The sequence below is a fragment of the Dipteris shenzhenensis genome, chromosome 14, assembly GCF_047967505.1.
Source record: "Dipteris shenzhenensis isolate YYH24624 ecotype China chromosome 14, Dip_SZ_1.0, whole genome shotgun sequence".
Classification (NCBI taxonomy): Eukaryota; Viridiplantae; Streptophyta; class Polypodiopsida; order Gleicheniales; family Dipteridaceae; genus Dipteris; species Dipteris shenzhenensis.
Window position 1 is genome coordinate 3107180 of NC_141609.1, and position 27197 is coordinate 3134376.

Genomic DNA, 27197 nt, shown 5'->3' on the forward strand with positions numbered 1-27197 from the left:
GTGTTGTGATCTTCTTATTCTTGTTCTCTATATTCTTTCAGTAGATGTTGCATTGTTATTTTATCTCCATTCCTCATAGCGTCTGTGCTGAGTTATGACGCTACATGCACAGACTTGTAGTGGTAAAATGGATGCTTTCGCTTAACCTATCTGTCAAAGGTTGGGGTTGCATGTAACACGATCTCAGCCGCGTGATTAAAATATCTTTGGAATGGCAATCTTCACCCTGCTCGAAACAACTGCCAGCTTTAGAAAAAGACACATGGCATGCTCCCCCTGCCTCTGATGGAAGGGAAAGGGGGGGGTTCATCCTTTCCCCCTCATAAAATGGCTTGCGGGTTGCCCACTTGCTTGCCATTTTATGAGGGGAAAAGGCTTCCCCCCTCCCTTTCCCTACTCCTTAACGTGCTAGCGAAAAATCTCTACGGCGTATTTGCTCTAGTCCTTACCAGCTACCCAATCAGTCTTATGATTGTTGGCTGGTTCTGGGCTTCATTTGCATTGTGTAGTAACTGTGGGCAGATTGGGTATGCAAGAACGACTAAAGCTCTAATGCAGCAGCAGCTGGCATAGCATTGCCTTTCAAGAGTGTCAAGGTAAATAGCGTTGGCATTGCCTTTCATCCATAAAAGCTTTCATTTGTAATTTGTTGTAATATTAGATTTAAAAGCCTTCCATCAATAACGATGACGCCAAGCTTGTTGACTATGGCAACAAAAAAAGTTGGCCATCATTTTTTGAAGACCGTCATTGCAGGTAGAGTCATGGTACCCGAAAATCTCTACTCATCAAGCTTGCACTTCTGATAGTTCTTCGGCATTTTGTGGAGGAATGTAGCTAGGGCAGTCGTGGGGTGCATGGCAACATTCTTTGAGTGTGGCGAATCTTCAACTTGATGTGCAAAGCATCAAGTTGTTGCTTGCGGCTCTCTACCAACTAACAACTCAACGCTAGTGGGACTTGCAGCTTGATACGTTCCATGCTTGTGGTTGCATGTGCCTGTCGGGCAATCATGACCTCTTTCTAGAGTTGCTCGATCTGATCCTTTGTTGTCTCAATGTAAGGTTTCATTCGATTGTCTTAAATCATTGATTTCTGGTGTGAGAAGGAGTGTGGTAGTCCTTTGCTTTTGTTAATTCTTGAAACATCTCATGCATCTGTATGCTGGATAGAACATTTAACTTAAGAGAAAGAGAAAATGTATCATCTATGTTCATGTGCTCAAGGTTTGTTTAGATTTCTTTCTCTCCATATGTGTGAGTTTTCAAGGATTGGCCAAGTGCTTAAAAGAGGTTTTACCTTTAGGTGGTAGTGGCCTACCTTTCCTCTACGTTGACTATCGAGATCTTCAAAGTTTTTCATGCATCGCATGATCCCGCAATAGCTCTAAAGCTTTCAAGGTGCAGCGTCGAAGGAGGCAAGGAAATCTCTTTCTCTCTACTTTGGCAATGGATTTGGAAGCTGTGATTGATTGGGTTCTTGATGACACCTCAGCCATCCACTCTAGCAAGTCACTAAAGTTGACTCAAGGAAGGGTGATTGTAAGTCGCCAACATCTTGAGAAGTTTCGACCCCCTATGTATGATTTCAGTACCTTTAATGCTGTTATTGCTACTGAGAATGATGGTGAGATCTCTTTTGTTCTAATAAATACGAAAGAGGGACAATACACAAGGAAATAGAGAGAAACAAAGAAAGAAAGTTCTTTAAATTCTTTGAATGATCAAAGGGTCTATGACATTGAAAAATTAGATACAATGAGCTAAATGGATGGAGCCACTAAGTGGTCATTTGCACCCAAGAAAAATACAAATACAAACACTACATATCTAATACCCATGGGGAACTAACAATTTATAAATTGTGAATTGGTCTCTATGCATGATGCTCCAAATGTGTTGAAGCTCATCATTTTAGTTTTAGCAAGGTTGAATTTCAGATCATGTGTCTCGTAGAAGGCAATGAGTGCATCAAGCCATCACTAGAGACCCTCATTTAAAGAGGAGAGGAAGACCACATTATCTGTATACATACGAATTTGAATCAAAGGCTCAAAGAGACATTAGTATACCCCTCCAAGTGTTCCAATGAAGGTGTCTAGCTCATCGACATAGAGGCCAAACAAAGTGATCATGATGGACATTGTAAACAACCATATTTGACTCTGATTGTCCTCCTAATCTCTATCCACCTTAGAGCCATCTGAACCTTGTGGAGATCCTTTCATAAAAAGCCATGACTACCCATATGATCTCCTGAGGCAAACTCTTGGCACTATTTCAAAAGCCTTGCAAAAATACACAAAGCCATAATAAACCCTCTATCTCCATGCCTTGGCCTGCTCAATGACAACTGGGTGCAAGGATGTGATATAGAGTCACACAATTAGTGCAAAATCCCATTTTTCCATTAGTTTTGAGTCCTTGGAGCTATAAAATCGGTGACTTATGTTTCAAGCAATGACACATAGATCCTAGACATGACATGGCCAATCATAATTATCTTATAGGTTTTTAAGCTCATGGGTATCCCTGCCTTGTGGATGGGAGTGATGGTCTAAATGGCTTAGATGTGGGAATAACCGATGCACAACCTCCTTTGTTAAAAAACCTTTACCAATATCGGGTCCATAGTGCTTAGTCCACATGCAATATGTTCAATATGTAATCCCTCAGGATGTTTGGCTCAGCCATTAAGTAGATTCAAAGCTGCATGTTTGATGTCACTAATGGTGAACAATGCACATGGTGGGGGTCAAGGCACCTACAAGAGGTTAGGTGGTTTGCTAGTGGGAAATGTCATATAGTGTGTGTGCATAAGAGTACCAAAGTTTGGTGTCAGTGAGAGGATATGGGCTTGTCAATCAAGAAACTTATGCGTGAAGTCCTTAGATTTGTTATATTAAATAGGATATTAACTCTTTATCATCTTGGCAAATGAATGCATGCTACTTATCAACGGACCAGATGATGATACCTACGTAGTGTATCCATCTTGATTGAAAGATGTTGCTTAGTCTTGAATTTTAGTTGACGAAATAATGTCTTACCATCTATTTCAAGGCATTGAGTTGAGAGGAGGTGGGCTAGTAGCATGTGCAAAAGTGTGCAGACAAGTCTCATGGTATCAAGGTAGCTCAATCTTCTAGGCATGCAATGTCCTCAAGATCTATGAGAAGGACAGAAAGATGTGCTAAGTACTCAAGAGAAATGCTATGATCAAAATGGATGTCATGATATGTCATGTGTTTGGACAATGTCATGGTCAACTTTGAGTGGTGGTAGGGAGATAGAGTAGTGACGTGTGGGGAAAAGGCAAGGCATCTCATGAGGTAGTCAACTATGCTAAAGGCCTCACTATGTGGAAAGAAGGTGAATCCACTCAAGGAGGGTGACAAGTTCAAGCCATTGTTAATGATAAGGTCAAGTATCCTACCCATGTCTAAGAAGGAAAAGTACTCTAGGGATAGGCTATGATCGAAATGGATGTCAATGATACATGGCGTGTTTGGACGATGTCATGGTCAACTTTGAGTGGTGGCAAGGAGATAGAGTAGTGATGTGTGGGGCAAAGGCAAGGGATCTCATGAGGTAGTCAACCATGCTAGAGGCCCCACTATGTGGAAAGAAGGTGAAAATCCCAACTATGTGGAAAGAAGGTGAATCCACCTGAGGAGGGCCATCCGTCCAGACCATTGCTAATGATAAGGTCATGTATCCTGCCCTTTTCTAAGAAAGATTGCCATGAATGGGGTTGTGTCTATAGATACTCCGGATATCCCTACCTCATCTAGATCAACATTAGGTATTAAAATAAAGTTATCTCAAAAATTCAAACAGTACATATTGATCGGATATTCATTCACATGGACACAATAATTTTTACACATCTCAATTTGGGCAAGGAAGCTATTTTCATATGAATTCCATGCACCCTTGCAAAAAGTATCACTATACATTTAAAAGGGTCATGCTTAGTGCCAATCTAGGCCCTTCAACCATTCAACATTTTTTTAATATTTGAACTAGAGTTTCTTTGATGTATAAGGGCCCCATAACTTCCTTCTAATAAAGCCTATCAAAATTGACTTCTCACCTTATATGTTATCATGGTCTAACAAGGTTAAGTCATGTTTTTCGATTGACCCAGACTAACATTTTGATGCTTTTATTGTTAGTGAATGTCTACACTCTAGTGAAGGGGTTGTTTTGATAGAAGGTTCCTTAGTTTTTGTGGTTGGTCAATGAGATGATCTAGCTTATCTTAGTGACTAGGCATGGTTTTGTGATAAATGTCAATATTTAGGTAGTCTCCTCCCACCTTCCTATGTCCTTCACTCATAACCTACCTTCACCTCTCTCTCTCTCTCTCTCTCTCTCTGTAGGTGATCTTTCCCAATAAAGCTTTAGTAGCAAAGCTTTGACTTTGGGAGCCTTTGATGGCTACAAGTAATTAATACTTAAATCAATGACTACCTCTAAGACCTTGTTGATTTCTATGCCCCTCAAAGATACTCTCTTTGCTCTTGAATCACCACCAAAAACGATTATCCTAGAAGGGTACAAAGAGTCATTTTCCAAAGATTACCAAGTACAAGCTGAAATCCTATTCCTTGATTGTTCAACCTGGCAAATATATTATCCATGGTTACATGCATTATGGCTGCACTCCACAATAAGGTTGCTTTCCCATTCTTAAACATCTTTAGTGCTATTCTTCAACCGTTGCAAATTTCGACACGCTCAGTTTATTCAATCATACATAAACCTATCAATAGTTGGAAAAGTCCTGGAGCTACAACTGTGATATCTATACAACTCCATTTGTGTAAGAATTTTACCGATTTCCCATCTTTCAACACCAGGCAGTTGATACTTAAATCCCAAGTCATAAAACGCCCTCTCAAAGAGAATTAAAAACAGTAAGCTGCTCGATTACCACAATGGCATTCAATGCTAGAATATAGAGCTAACAAACTTTGCAAATGTCCAACCATAGAATAGGCCATGATTGTCCACGTGGCTCTCCTAAATGGAGATTATGCCATCATTTGCATAGTTTATACGTTAAGGGAAAAGTTCAAATACCCTGACAAGAAGACAATGGATATGTTTGGCTCAGCAGAAACTCATGTTGAAATACAACGATTTTGATACTATAGTTGAACCATTTCCGAGCAATTCTAATGGTATTCTCCCTCTCATGCTGCAGCTTCCTGAAGCGTAAAACGCAAAATATTTAAATGCCAAAAAGGGGGTGCAACACGCATCTTCAATCTAGTAGAACACCTAGGAGGTCATCATCTCGGTATATGTAAAGCCTGCAGTAGAAAAAAGATTTGTTAGATTGAAAAGTCTCTCAGATCCAAAAAATAAACTACAAATTGTCATTTTAATCACTGCCCTAAGCAAACAGCACAAATATTCATATCTTCAGCTGAAGCAAGGAGCGGAAAAATCAGCAAACCAGCTCCTACGTTCGTTGCTCCTCCAACCACCTTCAGGTTCTTCAAGAGAGCATGCACTGTCCTTTGAACTGGGTCTTGATGAGACTGCGCTTGCACAATATCTTTTGACATGCTTATCTTACCTTTGGTTCAGTCACATTGGAGGATATGTGGATAGGGGGACACCCTGGTGCTGTTGCCTTATGTTTTTTTATATGTCCACCATCTAACCCTTCCCCATCACTCGGATGCACCATCTATATGTCCACCATCTAACCCTTCCCCATCACTCGGATGCACTGGAGACCTTTGCAACTAGATCCAATAGATTAACAGATAATACCACATAACCAAGAATCTTTCAAATGAGAATGATTTGTTGGTTGTTTCATTGTTTTCTGTAGTACTTGTGATTTCTGACAGTCCCAAAGCAAGCAAACGTGCAGTTCACTCAAAATATAGTACCTGAAACACATACAAAAGATCCAAGAACTTGACTTCACTAAAATCCACTCTCCATATTTGCACTAAGATATGGGGAAAAAGGACATATGAGAAACAAGCAATTTACTAAAAAACGTAGCAACAAACATAAACAAAAGATGCGGACCTGGACTCTCTAAAATCCACTCACCATCTTTACACAGGTGTGGGATACAGGAAAATGGTCACCCATGACTATCAGCATATATGAAAAATAATCAAAGCAGATATGCCACATCATCATATGGCACAGCATGAGCTTCCAACTTTCACTTGCCTGATAGAAATAGAGAGAAGGAAACAAAACAAGCAATGAGCATGGGAGCAAAAAGGAGTGCAAGAAGAAAAGATAGATAAAAAAGATGGAGGGGAGAGAGACGTAAGCACCCACAGCCATTTATGGGAGGAATATATCCTTGGTTGACGTCCTACAAAACCCCACTTCAAAGCTGTTTTGAAAATACCAGGCTTTGGAAAAGAAGCTCTCCCAAGTTAAGGATAAGTTGACCATATTGTCCTGTCATGAAGCTCGAGCTCATGCAAAGTGCAGCCTACATGATATGATATCCCCATGTGCATCAGCAGTGCACAAGAATGGGTGCAGATTGCTTACATGGTGTCCAATTTAGTATTGATCCCTGTTTTGATCAGCAACACATGAAATCGGGTGCAGCTCACTTGCATGGTGTCCAATTATTCATATATTTTATTATTATGGCACAGACGATAGACATAGAGTGATTAACATTGAATCCATGACGAATCCACGCCATGCATTAGAAACTAAGAAAGACCTAGGGCAATGGAATGTTGTGATGAGGATGTGGCATGCTATTCTGGCCACAGGAAAGACCAAAGCCAATAAAGCATGATGCTCCCATGCCGCCTAGGACCAGGCAGCCTAGAGAATAGTGACTTTTCACCTTTCATGATGCTTTTGCCCCTCCCATGTATATCACATGTCTCAGCAGATTCATGATGTGTTCCAGCAAGGACTTAACACGACACCACCCGCAAGTTCCCACGTTTGGACCCGTGTGGCATCAAGTTTGCATGGCAGGAGGGCTGCAGGACATCAGGAAGACTGCACTGCCAGGGCCTATTTATAGGCCTGGCAGTCGCCTGTAGGTGAACTCCAGCAGCAGCAGGACAGAGGCCATCAGCCACAAGTCGAGTAAGCTCAGGGTAGCAACACTGTAGGGCCTGCAAGCACCCAGTCCGAACGTTTGCCTACTGGGTCTGCCAGTTTGATTGGGGCTCTAGCCCCTCCTCCCCCCCATATAAGTCTTGGCACACTTCTGCCACAATACTGAAACCTTTACAGCAGGTAGCGTAGACTGAGAAGTGTGTAGACTAACTGAAGTTTCAATGTATAAGTGCTTCTATAAGTGTTTGGAGTTTCCGAGGCATTGGAGGTTCAAAAGTGACTGTGGGAGGATGTCCTGTGAAGAGTACAGGAGTACTCCATTCAGCGCAGAGTTGGGAACCAAGAACATAATCACTGGGTTTGCCCGCGGGTCTTTAGAAACCCTGTATAGCTGCTTATGCTTGGGCACTGATGACGACATTAGTGTTGCTTTGCTTGCTAAGTATGTCTTCCTTTTGTTTTTCAAAAAGTTTTTGTTTCCTCTCTTTTCTTCTCTTTTGTTTTCTCTTTTTATTTTCTGTGTAGATTTTTGGACTTTAAAACAACAAAAAATCTAAATTTGTATGATTGGATATATTCTAGTCTTACAAAGGTATATATATATAAATCTTGTGAGAAGTGCAGTGGAAACTGAACAGAAAAGAGAGAGAGCAAAACGCACTCCAACTGAAATGCAAGGAAAGAAAGAGAGACTGCAAGGGATCTCAGGAAAAACCCTCTGAACTGCTGGGAAAACCTCCGCTGTGAGATGCAACAAGTGAGGAAGGGCCGACTGCATGCCCTGGATGTGCTGCCCAGGCATGCCATAAAAGCGGCTGCCACACAGCCATAGAAGGGGCTGACCCCCCTGGCTCTAGGGCCGACTGAGCAGCCAGTAGGGGGCCGACCAGCAGGTCCGTCCTCCCCTGCACCTGGCCCTGGTGTGCTGCCCTAGGAATCTGATCAAACAGGTCGGGTCCTACAGCCAAGGGGTGGCCAAACAGGCCCCTCAACCTGGCCTATAAAATGCACAGCAGAGGGGCTGGAATCCCGCCTTCATGGGCTGCCATGCTGCAGCAAACAGGCCCATAGGCGACTTGTACAGCCCCGCAGACCTCCTGGGAACACACACATGCAGTGCACAACCAAGAGCTGCCCTCCAAACAGCCATACCTGCTCCAGAGATGGCTGGATCCACCACAAGAGCCTGGCTATCCATCACAGGGGCCTGGCTGACCATGTGCACAGGTATGCCCCTAGCCCTATCCTACCCTAACCTCTCAAAGGGCAGGCACACCCACAAGCAAGGCCCTCACTCTCTACCCTAACCATGGTACATCAGTGTAGGCTTTGAAATTAATTAAGCACGTCCTCATGGGGAGCTCCAAAGTCTTTGAAGGGGTCGAAAAGGAGGTTATGGAAATTGCCACCTGTTTAGTTTGCATGAAAACTTCTACGTAGTTCTACACGATGTCCTTCTATCACTCTGAGGAGCTTCTTCTTCCTGGTCGGTTCGTGAGCAACTCTCTCTTCCATGAGAGTCAGTAGAGGCGACTCTTGACAGCAGCATATGGACGCCTTGAAGGTGACCTCGTGCTCATGAACCTCAAGGATTGAATGGATCGACGCTGCTGACTATCACGAGAAGAGGCGCAGTCTCTAGTCATGTTTCTTTTTATGATGATATGAGCCTTTGTGGCTATGCTTTTGTAGCACATCTTCTATCTTGTAAGAGCAACAAGCCTGGTCGGGTTGAGCTCCTGTTAGTGAGAATAAACTGTCTTTATGAGAGTTATTGAGTCATTGTTCCTTCATTTCGATTACAGTTAAACCATTGCATGCACTAAGTGTTTTAAGATAGGTTAGTCATCAATCAGGAGATGCTGATACGCTCCTCATCTTGCAAAAACAAAAAGAGAACTTGCGATGCCTTAAATAAGAGCATATCTGTCACAAGAACTATTGTGTAAGACTACTAAGATCACCACCTAGACCTTTTCCTCCCTTGCCATCTCTGATCATAAGCCCCTACTATTGGTGTGTGATTTTGAGACGGGAAGAAAATTTGCCTCTTGTTCAAAGCTGACCCTACTCTTTTTGCTTTAAAGACCAGTGTCGAGCACGCCGCGTGATACCGGTTTATCTGCTGCAGAGTTTTGGCAAAAGGCTGTAGATGAAACTCAGACTATTCTTAAAAACACCAGGAAGAACAGATCCAGAAACCAAGCACACAAAGGATGGACATAATTGCAGTCACTTTTGAGAATCTGGAAATGCAGGCTAGACAAGGTAATGTCAATGCTCCATAGGACCTTTTTGCAGACTAAGAAAGAGTTCAAGAGGCTAGACAAAGAAAATTAAATGATGGCTAAGGTGTACTTTAGGGAATGGGGGGCAGGTTAAATAGACACCATCAAAAGAAAACTTTAAACTCATCAAAAGAAAGAGGGATAGTGAAGAGATCCCTCTCCTATCAAAGAGTGACAATTCTTTTGTCAGTAATGAAACAGACCACCTTCAGCTCATCTCTTCTTTCAGACAATATTCATGTTATTTTAGCCAGGCGGACCTATCAGGATGTTAGAAAAAATTCTGTGCAAAATTTTCATAATTTTTATCTGGAAGCGCCTATATACCTAGATGAATCCAGGAACATTCCCAAACTCATCCTCTAAAAACACAACATAGTGCAGTTTCAATCTCATGATAGTCACTCACAAGGTTGAAAACCATAAACTCCATCATGCATAGCAGGGACTAGCTACTATGACATCCCCACTGACGTCATCAGCGCCCAACACAAGGTGTAGACCATAGTATAAAAATATGCTCTCACACATACAAATCCACACGCCCACACATACTTGAGCATCCATTTATACAAAGTCTTCGTATTGAGTTTCTGTCGGCACTGCGGAGGTGAAGGGCAAACTCAGCCATGATGAAGGCTAGCACTTAAGGAGAAGGCTAATCAAAAGGTAGTCCGAAATCTCTTCATTCAAGCTACAACTGCTTGTGAAGTCTAAACATTTTCATTTTAGTCTCTCCCCAACAAGCATCTAGATCTAAATCTAGCTGATAGGGCAACGCACCATTTAAGATAGAAAGAATTATCACAATACCAGCAGACCGCAACTTGGACGAAAACTTCACAAGGTGAAATTTGCATGTCTGCTAATACGGCAGAAGCATATACCTCGATGAATCCAGGAACATTCCCAAACTCATCCTCTAAAAACACAACATAGTACAGTTTCAATCTCATGATAGTCACTCACAAGGTTGAAAACCATAAACTCCATCATGCATAGCACGGACTAGCTACTATGACATCCCCAGTGACGTCATCAGCACCCAACAGTGGGTGTAGACCATAGTATAAAAATATGCTCTCACACATACAAATCCACACACCCACACATACTTGAGCATCCATTTATACAAAGTCTTCGTACTGAGTTTCTGTCGGCACTCCGGAGGTGAAGGGCAGACTCAGCCATGATGAAGGCTGGCACTAAAGGAGAAGGCTAATCAAAAGGTAGTCCAAAATCTCTTCATTCAAGCTACAACTGCTTGTGAAGTCTAAACATTTTCATTTTAGTCTCTCCCCAACGAGCATCTAAATCTAAATCTAGCTGATAGGGCAATGCACCATTTAAGATAGAAAGAATTATCACAATACTAGCAAACCGCAACTTGGACGAAAACTTCACAAGGTGAAATTTGCATGTCCGCTAATACGGCAGAAGCATATACCTAGATGAATCTAGGAACATTCCCAAACTCATCCTCTAAAAACACAACATAGTGCAGTTTCAATCTCATGGTAGTCACTCACAAGGTTGAAAACCATAAACTCCATCATGCATAGCAGGGACTAGCTACTATGACATCCCCACTGATGTCATCAGCGCCCAACAGTGGGTGTAGACCATAGTATAAAAATATACTCTCACACATACAAATCCACACACCCACACATACTTGAGCATCCATTTATACAAAGTCTTCGTACTGAGTTTCTGTCGACACTGCAGAGGTGAAGGGCAGACTCAGCCATGATAAAGGCTAGCACTAAAGGAGAAGGCTTACTCAAAAGGTAGTCCAAAATCTCTTCATTCAAGCTACAACTCCTTGTGAAGTCTAAACATTTTCATTTTAGTCTCTCCCCAACGAGCATCTAAATCTAAATCTAGCTGATATGGCAACGCACCATTTAAGATAGAAAGAATTATCACAATACCAGCAGACTGCAACTTGGACGAAAACTTCACAAGGTGAAATTTGCATGTCCGCTAATACGGCAGAAGCATATACCTAGATGAATCCAGAAACATTCCCAAACTCATCCTCTAAAAACACAACATAGTGCAGTTTCAATCTCATGATAGTCACTCACAAGGTTGAAAACCATAAACTCCATCATGCATAGCACGGACTAGCTACTATGACATCCCCACTGACGTCATCAGCACCCAACAGTGGGTGTAGACCATAGTATAAAAATATGCTCTCACACATACAAATCCACACACCCACACATACTTGAGCATCCATTTATACAAAGTCTTCGTACTGAGTTTTTGTCGGCACTCCGGAGATGAAGGGCAGACTCAGCCATGATGAAGGCTAGCACTAAAGGAGAAGGCTAATCAGAAGGTAGTCCAAAATCTCTTCATTCAAGCTACAACTGCTTGTGAAGTCTAAACATTTTCATTTTAGTGTCTCCCCAACGAGCATCTAAATCTAAATCTAGTTGATAGGGCAACGCATCATTTAAGATAGAAAGAATTATCACAATACCAGCAGACCGCAACTTGGACAAAAACTTCACAAGGTGAAATTTGCATGTCCGCTAATACGGTAGAAGCATATACCTAGATGAATCCAGGAACATTCCCAAACTCATCCTCTAAAAACACAACATAGTGCAGTTTCAATCTCACGATAGTCACTCACAAGGTTGAAAACCATAAACTCCATCATGCATAGCAGAGACTAGCTACTATGACATCCCCACTGACGTCATCAACGCCCAACAGTGGGTGTAGACCATAGTATAAAAATATGCTCTCACACATATAAATCCACACACCCACACATACTTGAGCATCCATTTATACAAAGTCTTTGTACTGAGTTTCTGTCCGCACTCCGGAGGTGAAGGGCAGACTCAGCCATGATGAAGGCTAGCACTAAAGGAGAAGGCTAATCAAAAGGTAGTCCAAAATCTCTTCATTCAAGCTACAACTGCTTGTGAAGTCTAAACATTTTCATTTTAGTCTCTCCCCAATGAGCATCTAAATCTAAATCTGGAAGCTCCCATTTTCATTTTTATCTCGAAGCTCCCATGACCCTTAAAGAGCTTAAAGAAGCAGTTACTGTTATGAAACATGATAAGACTCCTAGTGAAGACATACTCCCTATTGAATTCTATAAGATATTTTGGGAAATGGTTGGCCCCAAGTTGCTTGTAGGAAAGTATTCAAACTAAAAAGTAGACTAAAAGGCTACTTGCCCAGATCAATGGAGGAATTATCAAGCTCACACCAAAAGAAGGTAGGAAAGATATCCTTAAGAATTGGAGACCTCTTACAATGCTAAATTGGAGTTATAAACTTTGCCAAAGCACATTGCTCTAAGGATTCAAAGAAGAATGGGCTCATGAATTCTACAAGATCAAAAGGGGTACATTAAGGGCAGGCACCTTTTAGAAGCCATTGGAAGGGTGTGAATATGCTAAGGATACCTGTCAAGATATATGTTTTTAAAAGTTGACTTTGATAAGGCCTACGATAGGCTTGACTGGGACTTCCTTGTTCAATCCCTTCAAAATATGGGCTTAGGGCCAACTTGTCTCCTACATTAACCTTCTTCTGACAAATGCTTCAGCAAAAGTTTGTGTTAATGGTGTGATCACAGAGCCTTTCCCTTTAAGAAGGTCTAAAATGCACGGTTGCCCAACTGCACCTCTGCTCTTTGCTATTGCAACTGATTCTCTTGGGTAGCTTTTGCTAGATAAGATGCAACAGGGTAGTCTTCACGGTATTGAACTCCCCTCAGGTAAACACTTGGTCAATCAGCAATTTGCTGATGACACAAACCTTAATCCAAGGTGTCACGATCTGTGACGTATTCCTTTCTCTATTTCTAGACTTATGGATGGTTTGATGAATGGACACTTGTGGAAGGGTATGCCCTTTCGACGGGACACTTGCCCTTTCGACGGGACACTTCCTAATGACGCACAACCCTTCACAAGAGACATCCTATTGAAGAGACATTTCTATTGTAATGTACCCTCTCATCAAGGGTCACACCCTTCACAAGGGGTACACACCTCTTCATGCACATACCCTTTGGAGTACACACCTTTTCATGTGTGACTCTTCACTCTCTATATAAGAGAGGCCCAATTGTATGGATGACAACTACATCTACCCTACAGACATTCAAGCAATACAATTATTCCTTGTTCTCTGCTATTTCAGTCTCCTTTCTGTTCCTTAGCACATTTCTAAATATAGTAAATCTAGGATTTCTTACAGTGGTATCAGAGCAAAATTCGCTCCTGCCTGTAGGAAATGCCCCCCACCTTCTAGCGCCGCTCTGATACATCTTTTCCGCTAGAAGGATATCTGACACATTGTGCATGGAAGAGATGGAGAGGATGAGCGTAAAAATTTTTAGTGCCAACCCTGCCTAAAGTCATCTATGGCCTCTCCATCTCCCACACATCACGAGTTGATGTGAATGGACACGACAAAAATCGTGTCTTTTCAGGTGCTTGGACTGTCCCAAAACCAAGGGACGCACCTTTTCCACCATCGGACACACCTTTTGATGAAGAGTCTTGACTCCTCACTCAAGGGACACACCCCATCGTGGACAAAAGGACACACCTATTCATGTAGGGATACCCCTTTTAAAAACAGGGACACACCCCTTCATGAAAAGGTGCACCTATTCCAAGGGTCACACCCCTTCGAATAGACACACCTTTTAGGCAACAAGCACCTATAAAAGGGTACCTAGAGGGGTAAAAAGGGAAAAAAAAAATAAACCCAACCCCTACCCTTAGGTTTACCCTAGCTACCCTAGGGTTAACTAAACCCCCAAATTAATTTTCGGGCAACTAACCATTTTAGGCAGCCCCAACGAAAAGAGGCGCACCTTCTTATTCTGTACGGCCTGCACCGTACGGATCTCCCCGCAGCAGCAGCTGCCTCAGCCCGTGGACCGTACGGATCTGCACGCCAGCCCTTGCGCAGCCCTAGCCTTGCCAGCACGCCAGCATTCCTGCGCAGCCCTAGCCTCGCCAGCACGCCAGCCCCCTGCGCAGTCATTTGCCTCGCCAGCACGCAGCCCCTCCCTGCGCAGTCATTTGCTTTGCCAGCCAAGCCAGCCTAACTGCGCAGCCCTGAATCGCCATTGCAACCCTGATTACCTGCTATTTCCCTGCCAGCCTGCAGCGTGAAATCCGTGACAGCCCTGCCTTATCTGCAAAGTCCAGCCCTGGGAACTGCAACCAGTTTTCCGCCATTGACAGCCTGCAGCCCCCCCCCTTGTTTCGCCATCTTTTCCTGCCAAATCAGCACCAGTTGCAGCCTCCTCTCGCGATGAAGACAGCCTGTTAATAGCCCGGACCAGACAAGCCTCGATCCGCTCCTCGCAAACCACTGCAACATGGATCTCCGGACAGCGGTTTGCAGCCTTCTTCTACGCAACAATTTGGCAGATTAAATTATTGCCAGGTGGAGTCTTTCCAATCTGCTTTTAAGGATTCTCTTGTCATTAACAAATTACAGCAAATGAAAGAATCTCCCTTAAAGCATGGAAACCCCTGGTAATTCACCCGGCATTTCAAGGACACCTCAAGCATCATCTACCACACAATATCGTGTTCAGATTGCACAACCAGCCCATTTCGGAGCTTTTGCATCGTGGGTCTTCTGTGTCACGTGCCCTCCTAGGGATTTGGACCACATCCTATATCTTCTGCGTGAGGCACCTCACTTACATTACTTCCTCAGCACAATACAGGTTGTGTTCCACGAGACACGAAGATATCCAGAACCCGATATCCCTCAAGAGTTTGCTGTCCATCTTTGGAGAGAATTTTACCCCTCACCTTCGGCATCTCCAGGTACTCTCCACCTCCTTCAGCTCCCAGATACCCTCCTCTACAGGTTGTACCTTCTCCAAGTCAGTATTTACACTCTGAAGGCACTCCTTCTCCTGGATATCCTCCATTTCCGAGAGCAGCTCCCTATCCTTTCTCAGATCCGTGGACTCTGCAACCTACTCATGTCCTCTCACGAGCAGTAACACCACTTTCGGCATCACCAGTGTTACCTCAAACAGGACCTCCTTTACCAGATTTCCACGAGCGGTTCCATCCTACCTCGCCTGCCCCCTCCAACATGAGCAACCTCAGGGAGCAGCCCGAATCTTCTTCCAGGAATGGTACAAACTAGAGCGCAAGTTCGCGCTTTTCTCACAGGGATCTCCGATATGTCGCAACGCTCCCGTGAAGCCTCTCCAGAGATCAAACACTCAAGTCCAAAAAAGACCCCTGAAGTCAACGTACAAGGCGAATCACTATTGCAACTTCAAATTTCCCAGCTTCAGGACAGCATTTCCGACATGGTCCAGAAAGTTCAACAACTTCAAGATTCTCGAAGTACTACACATACAGAGGATGACGTGACGCAACCAGACGACTATGCGGATTCATTCCCACCAGAGGTAGAAAACACTGAACTACATGCCCTCTACCGTTTACTTCAAGCTTCCAAAACTAAAAGACTTGACATCAAACTCCCGGAAGCCTACACTAGTCAACGCAATCGCCGAACAGTTGACCAATGGCTCGCAAAAATGCGCATGTATTTTGATACTGTTGACCTCACTGAAGGCAAAAAGATCGCCTTGGCAGCCTCCCTCCTCAAGGATACAGCTTTTCTATGGTGGCAAAGACACTTAAAGGACGGCAAAAGTGTGTTAACATGGGAACGTTTTGAACACGTGCTCCGTAAGTAGTTCATACCTACCAATGCGGACTTCCAAGCACGTTCAAAACTCCGACAGTTGGAGCAAACGGGCTCCCTGTCTTCCTACATCTCTCAGTTCACCACATTGGTGCTGGAGATTGATGGTTTAACTGAGCATGATCGCCTTCATGCTTTCATCTCAGGCCTAAATCCCTCGTTACGCATTGATGTCCTTAAAGCAAACATCACCACCACAGATGGCGCTATTGCTTACGCAGAGCGCATTACAGATTTTCAAAACACAGGGAAGCAGAGCGCTAATCGCACACAGAACTCTCCTCTGGCCAAAGGTGCTCGCCCTCAAGATAACACCAGGTTTCGAAAAAACTTTGGTAATCAAGATTAGCGACAGTCTCAAGATCCCCAGAAGCCTCAAAAATCATTTGCTGGATTCCAACAGAAGCACTCCTCCAAGGATCGCGCTTCTTCTTCTTCACAAAGTCATTACCGACATCCCCAACATAAAGGTGCGGCAACTGACAAGCAGAACAGCTCCATCACAAAAGGATTTTGTACCATCTGTACAGGCGACCATAGATGGTTCGATTGTCCCAAGCGACCAAAGCAAAATTCCAATATGGAACCTAGCACTTCCCAAACAGAAGATGGTACCCCAGCACAAGACAAGAAAGGCAAAGCTGTTCGAATGGCGAATACCATCCACTGAGCCTTGCCAGCAACCCCGAACCTTCCCTGGCCACTCAAGTACTTTGTGTTCAAGGATCGATTCGTGGAACAACGGTCACTATTCTCATCGACAATGGCTGTTCTCATAACTTCCTAGCTAGTTCGATGGTCGACAAACTTTGGTTGACCACCAGTCCTAGTCTCATGGACTATCAGATTGAACTCGCAAATGGAACGACTTTCTTGTGCAACACCAAGATCAAAAACTTGTCTTTTCGCATCCAACATTATACGGACAAGTTGAACTTTGACATCATGCCTCTTTCTCGGTACGATGTCATACTCGGACAACAGTGGCTCTACGACTATGATCCATCAATCAGTTTTCGCAGCCATACTATCCAGTTTGTCCACCAGGGAAAACTTATTGAGCTAACTGGTTCTAGGGACTCTCCTTCAACCCCAGTTGCCTCTGCCCTACAAGTAAAGAAGTGGGTTCGTAAACGTCAAGTAAAGACTTCACTTATGTTGGTTAAGGCAGTCGAGGAGACATCAACAAAGGATCCTCCTGAATACCTCAACCAACCTTTTTTCCAGCCTTACCTGGATATTTTTCCACAGGAATTGCCAAAGCAATTACCACCTCGACGACCAATGGATCACCCAATCGAACTTATTCCAGGCAGTAATCCACCGTCGAAACCTCCTTATCAGGTTTCTTACACTCAAAATGAAGAAATCCAAAGACAGGTCACCGAACTACTCGACAAAGGTCACATTCGGCCTAGTCGCAGCCCTTTCGGATCTCCTGTACTACTTGTGGAAAAAAAGAATAAGTCAATGCGCCTCTGCATCGACTACCGAGCCCTCAACAAGCTCACTATCAAAAACAAGTATCCATTGCCTCGCATCGATGACCTCTTCGATCAACTTCTACACGCAACACAATTCTCAAAGATTGATCTTCGTTCAGGTTATCATCAAATACGCATACGAGAAGGCGATGAGTACAAGACAGCTTTTCGAACAAAGTATGGACACTATGAATGTTTGGTCATGCCTTTTGGGTTAAACAATGCCCCGGCCACATTCATGACATTAATGAACGACATTTTCAGGTCTTTCCTCGATAAGTTCGTCATCGTTTACCTCGATGACATCCTCGTTTTCAGCAGATCCCTACATGAGCACAAACAACATCTTCACCAAGTTTTTGAAGTTCTCCGCGCAAATTCTCTCTACATCAACATTGAGAAGAGTAAGTTCTTCAAGACCCAACTCGAATATTTGGGACATGTTATTTCCGCTCAAGGCATCTCTGTGGATCCCAAGAAGGTTAAGGTAATCCAAAACTGGCCTACTCCTAAGAATGTTCATCATGTCCGCTCTTTTCTCGGATTGGCAAACTTCTACCATACAAAGGTCTATCAGTTTTCCGAAATCGCAGCTCCTATGTCCGAATTATTGAAAAGCACAGCAGTTTTTCAGTGGCTTCCCGAAACAGAGTATATTTTCCAACAACTCAAGCAAGCACTCACTACCACACCAGTTATGGCTATTGCTGACCCAAACCTTCCGTTTGAGGTCATGATCGATGCTTCTGACATCGCTACAGCAGCAGTCTTGATGCAAGAAGGCAGAGTTATTGCTTTTGACAGCCATAAACATTCTGATATCCAAACCCGATATTCGGTTTATGATAAGGAGTTTCTTGCCGTTGTACATGCTTATCGCTCTTGGAAACATTATCTCATGGGAGCCAACTCTGTGGTCAAGACAGACCATCACTCTTTAAAGTATATCTTTACTCAGCCAGTCATGAACGCTCGAGATCTGGACGACTCCGACGCTACTTGGCAATCTGATGAAGACTTACAGCAGTACCCTGACATTTTACAGCAGTATTTTCAGAATTTACTGTGATATTTTCTACATCAGTTCATTATCTCCACCAGGGTCTTCTTTTGAGTGGGAGGGGATGTCACGATCTGTGACGTATTCCTTTCTCTATTTCTAGACTTATGGATGGTTTGATGAATGGACACTTGTGGAAGGGTATGCCCTTTCGACGAAACACTTCCTAATGAGGCACAACCCTTCACAAGAGATCCTATTGAAGAGACATTTCTATTGTAATGTACCCTCTCATCAAGGGTCACACCCTTCACAAGGGGTACACACCTCTTCATGCACATACCCTTTGGAGTACACACCTTTTCATGTGTGACTCTTCACTCTCTATATAAGAGAGGCCCAATTGTATGGATGACAACTACATCTACCCTACAGACATTCAAGCAATACAATTATTCCTTGTTCTCTGCTATCTCAGTCTCCTTTCTGTTCCTTAGCACATTTCTAAATATAGTAAATCTAGGATTTCTTACACAAGGAGCACTCAGTAATACGTTAAGGAAGTGCCTCGACACTTTCTGCAAAGCCTCAGGATCTCAAATAAACCATCTTAAGATTAGCTATGCCACTCTTTCTGGTAAAGGTCACGATTTACTTGATCAACTAGGCTATCAAAGAATTTTCAAAGAATTATTTTCATATTACTGGGCATTCCCATGGGTTTTGACATTTCTCGAAGAGCCTGTTCACATGAAGGGAGGGGTTGCAAACCAAAAAATTGAATTTGGGTTCACTTGGAGGGAAAACCTGGTTTTTTTGCTGGCCCCTACTCAAGAGAAGTGGCTCAAGCAGCAACTAGTTGCCGATAGGGACATGCTGGGTTGCAAACCACCCTTCCATCATGTACAAGCTCTAAAAGATAGATGGGAGTGAGTCATGGAGACATTTAGTATATATCTAGATGAATCCATGAACATTCCCAAACTCATCCTCTAAAAACACAACATAGTGCAGTTTCAATCTCATGATAGTCACTCACAAGGTTGAAAACCATAAACTCCATCACACATAGCAGGGACTAGCTACTATGACATCCCCACTGACGTCAAGTTGACATTTAGTAAGCAAGTTGACAAATGGAGAGGGTTTCAAGAAAACCTTGTAGGAGGAAAATGGTCTTGAACAACTGTATAAATCCCAAAGGATTGGTCTTGATTAACTCATCGGTAAGTGTAGATCTTTCCTCTAGGGTGGCAAGAAGAGAATCTCCAAGTTGAGATGGGAGTTTTTCATTAGACCCAAACATGAATGAGGTTTAAGAGTAAACACACTGCTGCAAAATTAGCTGCCACTTGGATTTTTAAAACTTTGTTGCATCCTGATTTGGACTGTCGGCCCAAATGCTAGCCAGAAACTTCCAACATGTCAAACCTTTAAGGGCTCTGAAATGAAAGAACTATCCAATTCTGTCTGCTCTAAACCTTGCTCAACTAAAGACAATCAGCTGTGGGAATCTCTTTGGTAACAATCTAGTGTCAACTTTTCTTCTCTGGAAAAGGGGCCTTCGTGAGTTTAGATTCCATCTGGGTCTCAATAGTTCATAGAAATTCCTCTTTAAATGATGTTGATTGTAGGCTCACGGAAGTGAAAGGATGCAAAGAGTGGAGGAAGCAGTGAAATCAGTCACATCAACTATGAATGAAAATGAAAGTACAAAGTACAATAAAAGGGAACCCTAGGACAGTGTCCTAGTGGTACCACTAGTACTAGGTGTCATAAGACACTAAAAGTACTAGGTGACCTAAGTGCCAATAACTAAAGCTACATGGCACATACCAAGGCCAAGAGGGCATCAATACAACCGGAAGATGATGGCCTACAAACCCCCCTCCATGGTATGGGCTGAAGTATTTTGGAAACGTCTCAGAATACCTGGTATTCTCTAGTCATGGTGGCACATGTTTATCCCAAGGGATATAGCCACCTATGAATGTACAAGGTAGCCAAATCGTGTAACAAATGAAACCAAGAGTGAAGCCTATCGAAAGACTTCACACTTGGGACAAGGAAGTGCCTTTGTAAACAGATCTGCTATGTTGTCCTCTGTGGGAAGGTAGGACAACTCTATGTCTCCTGCTGACAAACGCTCTCGAACATAATGATAGTGAACCTCGATGTGCTTGGTATGCACATGAAACACTGGATTACGCGGAATGGCCAAAGCACTTTGGCTATCAGTGTAAACCATAGTAGAGGATGTCTGGTGGATACCAAGATCTGCAAGTAACTGTCGAAGCCAAACACACTCTACTGTAGCGGTGAAGGCTGCCCTGTACTGAACCTCACAGTTGGATGTGGCAACTGTTGGTTGCTTCTTGCTGAGCCAAAGAGATACATAACTGCCAAGCAAAAAACAGTTGCCGATATGTGACACTCTGGTGTTGGAACAACCTGCCCAGTCACTATCCGTGTAAGCATGCATGGTAAGTGAACCCTGATCACTATAGAAGAGGGCTGAATCTTGAGTGCCTCTACGATATCTGAAGACTCTCTTTACAACCTACCAATGCTGTGAACTGGGCATGTGCATGAACTTGTTGAGCTGAGATACTGCATACTGTAAGTCAGGTCTGGTGTGGCACAAGTAAATGAGACATCCAACATCATGCTAGTAAAGAGTGATATCACATGGTGGGCTCCCATCATGAGCTGAAAATTTGAAGCTAGGGTCCACCGGAGTAGAGATTGGCTTGCAATCCTCAAACTGAAAACGATCAAGGAGCTGTCCAATATACTTGGACTGTGACATCATAATACCCCCCTCAACATGAGCAAACTGAATGCCCAAATAATAGTGCAGCTGTCCCATGTCTGACATTTCAAAAGCTTGCTGCAAATCAGCCTTGAAAGCTGCAATATGCTGAGTATCACTGGCTAGGAAGTTATGAGAGCAACCACTGTCGATGAGGATAGTGACCGTTGTTCCACGAATCGATCCTTGAACACAAAGTACTTGAGTGGCCAGGGAAGGATCGGGGTTGCTGGCAAGGCTCAGGTGGATGATATTCACCATTCAAACAGCTTTGCCTTTCTTGTCTTGTGCTGGGGTAGCATCTTCTGTTTGGGAAGTGCTAGGTTCCATATTGAAATTTTGCTTTAGTCGCTTGGGACAATCGGACCATCTATGGTCGCCTGTACAGATGGTACAAAGTCCTTTTGTGCTAGAGCTGTTCTGCTTGTCAGTGGCCGCACCTTTATGTTGGGGATGTCGGTAATGACTTTGTGAAGAAGAAGAAGCGTGATCCTTGGAGGAGTGCTTCTGTTGGAATCCAGCAAATGATTTCTGAGGCTTCTCGGGATCTTGAGACTGTCGCTGACCTTGATTACCGAAGTTTTTTCGAAACCTGGTGTTATCTTGAGGGCGAGCACCTTTGGCCAGAGGAGATTCTGTGTGCGATTAGCACTCTGCTTCCCTGTGTTTTGAAAATCTGTAATGCACTCTGCGTAAGCAATAGCGCCATCTGTGGTGGTGATGTTTGCTTTAAGGACATCAATGCGTAACGAGGGATTTACGCCTGAGATGAAAGCATGAAGGCGATCATCCTCAGTTAAACCATCAATCTCCAGCACCAATGTGGTGAACTGAGAGATGTAGGAAGACAGGGAGCCTGTTTGCTTCAACTGTCGGAGTTTTGAACGTACTTGGAAGTCTGCATTGTCAGGTATGAACTGCTTACGGAGCACGTGTTCAAAACGTTCCCATGTTAACACACTTTTGCCGTTTAAGCGTCTTTGCTACCATAGAAAAGCTGTATCCTTGAGGAGGTAGGCTGCCAAGGCGATCTTTTTGCCTTCAGTGAGGTCAACAATATCAAAATACATGCGCATTTTTGCGAGCCATTGGTCAACTGTTCGGCAATTGTGTTGACCAGTGTAGGCTTCCGGAAGTTTGATGTCAAGTCTTTTAGTTTTGGAAGCTTGAAGTAAACGGTAGAGGGCACGTAGTTCAGTGTTTTCTACCTCTGATGGGAATGAATCCGCATAGTCGTCTGGTTGCGTCACGTCATCCTCTGTATGTGTAGTACTTCGAGAATCTTGAAGTTGTTAAACTTTCTGGACCAAGTGGGAAATGCTGTCCTGAAGCTGGGAAATTTGAAGTTGTCCACGAGAAGGAGTGCCTTCAGAGTGTAAATACTGTCTTGGAGAAGGTACAACCTGTAGAGGAGGATATCTGGGAGCTGAAGGAGGTGGAGAGTACCCTAGAGATGCCGAAGGTGAGGGGTAAAATTCTCTCCAAAGATGGACAGCAAACTCTTGAGGGATATCGGGTTCTGGATATCTTCGTGTCTCGTGGAACACAACCTGTACTGTGCTGAGGAAGTAATGTAACTGAGGTGCCTCACGCAGAAGATATAGGATGTGGTCCAAATCACTAGGAGGGCATGTGACACAGAAGACCCAAGATGCAAAAGCTCCGAGATGGGCTGGTTGTGCAATCTGAACACGATATTGTGTGGTAGATGATGTCTAAGGTGTCCTTGAAATGCCGGGTGAATTACCAGGGGTTTCCATGCTTTAAGGGAGATTCTTTCATTTGCTGTAGTTTGTTAATGACAAGAGAATCCTTAAAAGCAGATTGGAAAGACTCCACCTGGCAATAATTTAATTTGCCAAATTGTTGCGTAGAAGAAGGCTGCAAATCGCTGTCCGGAGATCCATGTTGCAGTGGTTTGCGAGGAGCGGATTGAGGCTTGTCTGGTCCGGGTTATTAACAGGCTGTCTTCATCGCGAGAGGAGGCTGGAACTGGTGCTGATTTGGCAGGAAAAGATGGCGAAACAAGGGGGGGGGGCTGCAGGCTGTCAATGGCGAAAAACTGGTTGCAGTTCCCAGGGCTGGACTTCGCAGATAAGGCAGGGCTGTCACGGATTTCACGCTGCAGGCTGGCAGGGAAATAGCAGGTAACCAGGGCCGCAATGGCGATGTAGGGCTGCGCAGTTAGGCTGGCTTGGCTGGCAAAGCAAATGACTGCGCAGGGAGGGGTTGCGTGCTGGCGAGGCAAATGACTGCGCAAGGGGCTGGCGTGCTAGGGCTGGGCAGGAATGTTGGCGTGCTGGCGAGGCTAGGGCTGCGCAGGGGCTGGCGTGCAGATCCGTACGGTCCACGGGCTGAGGCAGCTGCTGCTGCGGGGAGATCCGTACGGTGCAGGCCGTACGGAATAAGAAGGTGCGCCTCTTTTCATTGGGGCTGCCTAAAATGGTTAGTTGCCCAAAAATTAATTTGGGGGTTTAGTTAACCCTAGGGTAGCTAGGATAAACCTAAGGGTAGGGGCTGGGTTTTTTTTTTTACCCCTCTAGGTACCCTTTTATAGGTGCTTGGTGCCTAAAAGGTGTGCCTATTCAAAGGGGTGTGACCCTTGGAATAGGTGCACCTTTTCATGAAGGGGTGTGTCCCTGTTTTTAAAAGGGGTGTCCCTACATGAATAGGTGTGTCCTTTTGTCCACGATGGGGTGTGTCCCTTGAGTGAGGAGTCGAGACTCTTCATCAAAAGGTGTGTCCGATGGTGGAAAAGGTGCGTCCCTTGGTTTTGGGACAGCCCAAGCACCTGAAAAGACACGATTTTTGTCGTGTCCATTCACATCAACTCGTGATGTGTGGGAGATGGAGAGGCCATAGATGACTTTAGGCAGGGTTGGCGCTAAAAATTTTTACGCTCATCCTCTCCATCTCTTCCATGCACAATGTGCACGGATATCCTTCTAGCGGAAAAGATGTATTAGATCGGCGCTAGAAGGTGGGGGGCATTTCCTACAGGCAGGAGCGAATTTTGCTCTGATACCACTATAAGAAATCCTAGATTTACTATATTTAGAAATGTGCTAAGGAACAGAAAGGAGACTGAAATAGCAGAGAACAAGGAATAATTGTATTGCTTTAATGTCTGTAGGGTAGATGTAGTTGTCATCCATACAATTGGGCCTCTCTTATATAGAGAGTGAAGAGTCACACATGAAAAGGTGTGTACTCCAAAGGGTATGTGCATGAAGAGGTGTGTACCCCTTGTGAAGGGTGTGACCCTTGATGAGAGGGTACATTACAATAGAAATGTCTCTTCAATAGGATGTCTCTTGTGAAGGGTTGTGCGTCATTAGGAAGTGTCCCGTCGAAAGGGCAAGTGTCCCATCGAAAGGGCATACCCTTCCACAAGTGTCCATTCATCAAACCATCCATAAGTCTAGAAATAGAGAAAGGAATACGTCACAGATCATGACAATAAATTCTTACCCCTCTTTTTTTCTCACAAAAAATTATGTTGAATTTGCTTTTTTTTTTTTTTTTTTGCTTTACAGTCATATGATCACGTAAATATTTGCCGATTCTTTGCCAGTCCAAACATCCTCAGTTTCAATTCCTTCCTTCAAAGTTGACGAAGGTTAGCACAAAAGAGCAAAGCTAATCTCGTTCAACCACAACCCCTTTAAAGAGACATTTTAATCATTTTTGCAGGCTCACTGATAAAATTTTATTGCGGGAGAAGGTATCATTTTTCCAGGCTCACTGATAAAATTTTAAGAGTACTCAGTGCGGGAGGAAGTATCCACTAAGTCACGACTTCGAACAATGAAGAATGTAACGATACGTGAGAACCATAAGATAGATCTAAGAACGCCGTCTTATCACGAGATCCTCCCAAGGAACATTGTGTAGTGCCAGAGCAAAGATCAAGAAATAAAATGAATTCTAGAACTCAAAAACACCGATGACACTGTTGCACACGTCCTACGTTTACAAAGGATGCACGATGGAGCTACATCTAAATTTCAAATCCAAATGAAATTTTTCAATTGAGGAAACACGAACTCACTCTTTCTCGCCAAGCTTCACCTCGGTGCCACCGTACTCCGGTAAAAGGACGGTATCACCCTCCTTCACGCTGACAGGAATAGTAACTCCTTCCTTTGACCTGCCACCGGGGCCCGTTGCGAGCACTTTCCCAGCATTCACCTGCCAGAAGTAAGTATGTTAATCGGGAATATTGCCATAGAAATTCGAGAAAAAATATAGATAGACGCAGACAATGGCAAAAGAGTGCTAGTGAACATTTTCTGCAAAATGCGTGTGAAATGAAAGGAAAAGTAAGACAAAACCTTGGAGGCTGCGGAATCCGGAAGGAGAACACCACCGCCAGACTTGGTCGGGGGAACGATCTTCTCTACCAAGACTCTGTCGAGGAGCGGAAGGAGCCGCTTTGCCATAGTGCCGTCTAGAATGCCTGCAGATTGGCTGGGGGTTTTGGAAGGGTTTTTGGTATTCAAACTTCTAAGGCCTCAATGTTTTTAAAGCACTGCCTTATAGTTACACTTTTGTAAACAAGTTGACGGTTCTTCACCCTTTAATTTGGGTTTAGGAGTTTGTTTATGTTTTTTATGTTTATGGTTTTGGTAGTACAGTGTATCGTAAGGAGTGGTTAGACCAATATATATAGTTTGTGTCTTGTTTGATGTTGGCGTTGTCGTTGTTCGTCCAACAGATGTGGTCGACGCTTGATCCATACATTGTTGTTGTTTCTTTGTAGTACGTGGCCAGTCCGAAACCTGTTGTTGTGTTGACACTTAGAAAGCCTCGTAATGTTGGAGGTGGTTGTGTTTGTAAGTGTGTTTCTTGTATGCAAAGTATGCTTGCTGCGAGGATGCTTTCGAACTTGAGCAAGTCGTCCGTGTGGTAGTAATGACCTTGTGTTTAGGCTTTGTATTGTATTGGATTTTTCTTTTTGGGCACCAAAGTTTTTTTGGAGAAGTGACAGGGTCCACCTTTATTTGTTTTCATTCCAATATGGAAATGAAGTAAAGATTGTCAGGTGTCCGAACTCTTGACAAGGCTGTGTAGACTAATCAGTGTGTTTTTGTCCCTATTAGGTCTAGCACGAGAGAATCCATTGTTATTCCTTGCGCACGGTGGATAGTTCTTGCGGCTGCAGGCTGTATCGGTAGTTGTGTTCTAGTTATTGTGTTTAGTTGGTTGTTGCCTATTTGAAATTCTCGAACGACTTGTGATATTGGGGTCCATGTTTTTGGTATGCCGTGGCTATACATGTTTTGGTTTTCGTAGCGCACGCATGCTCTCGCTATTTTGTCATGGAGTTGGACCCATGCAATGGAATTTTTCCCTTGTTTATATTCTCCTTGGATGACACCATCTGCACCGTTAACTAGACCATCTCCTTGTCCAAGTTCCCTGCACAAATTTCAACAAGCATGCCTGGTTTAAGATGTAGCTCTGTGTGTAGGTTGCACGTTTTTCTGTGGTCGGTAGGAACTGTTACTGTTTTGTTACAAGTTTTTTGCCTAACATCATATACCTTAAACACATGCGGTCCTCCGACGAGTGTGTCAAACACGTATTTGTTGTGTTTGTCCTTTGAATTGTTGGTGAAGAAGAAATGGGGGATGTTATGCATGTTTGGAGGCTCTTTTAGGTGGTTGTTGTTCAATGCCTGTATGTCGTCGTTGCTTTCAGTGCCAGTTTAGCGCCTCTAAGAACTCTTTATTTTCTTGGCGCATTGGCTAGCTGAGTTCGTAATATTCAATGTGTGTTCTCCGGAATGACCCT

General features: G+C 43.7%; 1 protein-coding gene across 2 annotated transcripts; it reads right to left on the bottom strand.

Annotated features, from left to right (window-relative positions):
- Positions 1 to 4784: 4784 nt before the first annotated feature.
- Positions 4785 to 25953, bottom strand: LOC147894072 (10 kDa chaperonin-like). Of its 2 annotated transcripts, XM_087384873.1 has the most exons (3): positions 25736 to 25950; positions 25453 to 25592; positions 4785 to 5320 (listed from the first exon to the last, which is right to left on the bottom strand). In XM_087384873.1, exons 1-3 carry the CDS (start codon positions 25841 to 25843, stop codon positions 5272 to 5274), a joined length of 297 nt encoding a protein of 98 aa, XP_087240999.1. In that variant the 5' UTR covers positions 25844 to 25950; the 3' UTR covers positions 4785 to 5271. The 2 variants fall into 2 exon arrangements, with proteins under 2 accessions (XP_087240999.1, XP_087241000.1); XM_087384874.1 differs by lacking the exon at positions 4785 to 5320 and having other exon boundaries at positions 25449 to 25592; positions 25736 to 25953.
- Positions 25954 to 27197: the final 1244 nt, after the last annotated feature.

Bases quoted from the DNA above. Each gene is read 5' to 3' on its own strand.
- LOC147894072 (XM_087384873.1), bottom strand. From the start codon at position 25,843: ATGGCAAAGCGGCTCCTTCCGCTCCTCGACAGAGTCTTGGTAGAGAAG. The intron at 25,593-25,735 runs GTTTTGTCTTAC...TACTTCTGGCAG, and splicing joins CGGATTCCGCAGCCTCCAAG to GTGAATGCTGGGAAAGTGCT. The intron at 5,321-25,452 runs GTGAGTTCGTGT...TTTCTACTGCAG, and splicing joins GTGAAGCTTGGCGAGAAAGA to GCTTTACATATACCGAGATG.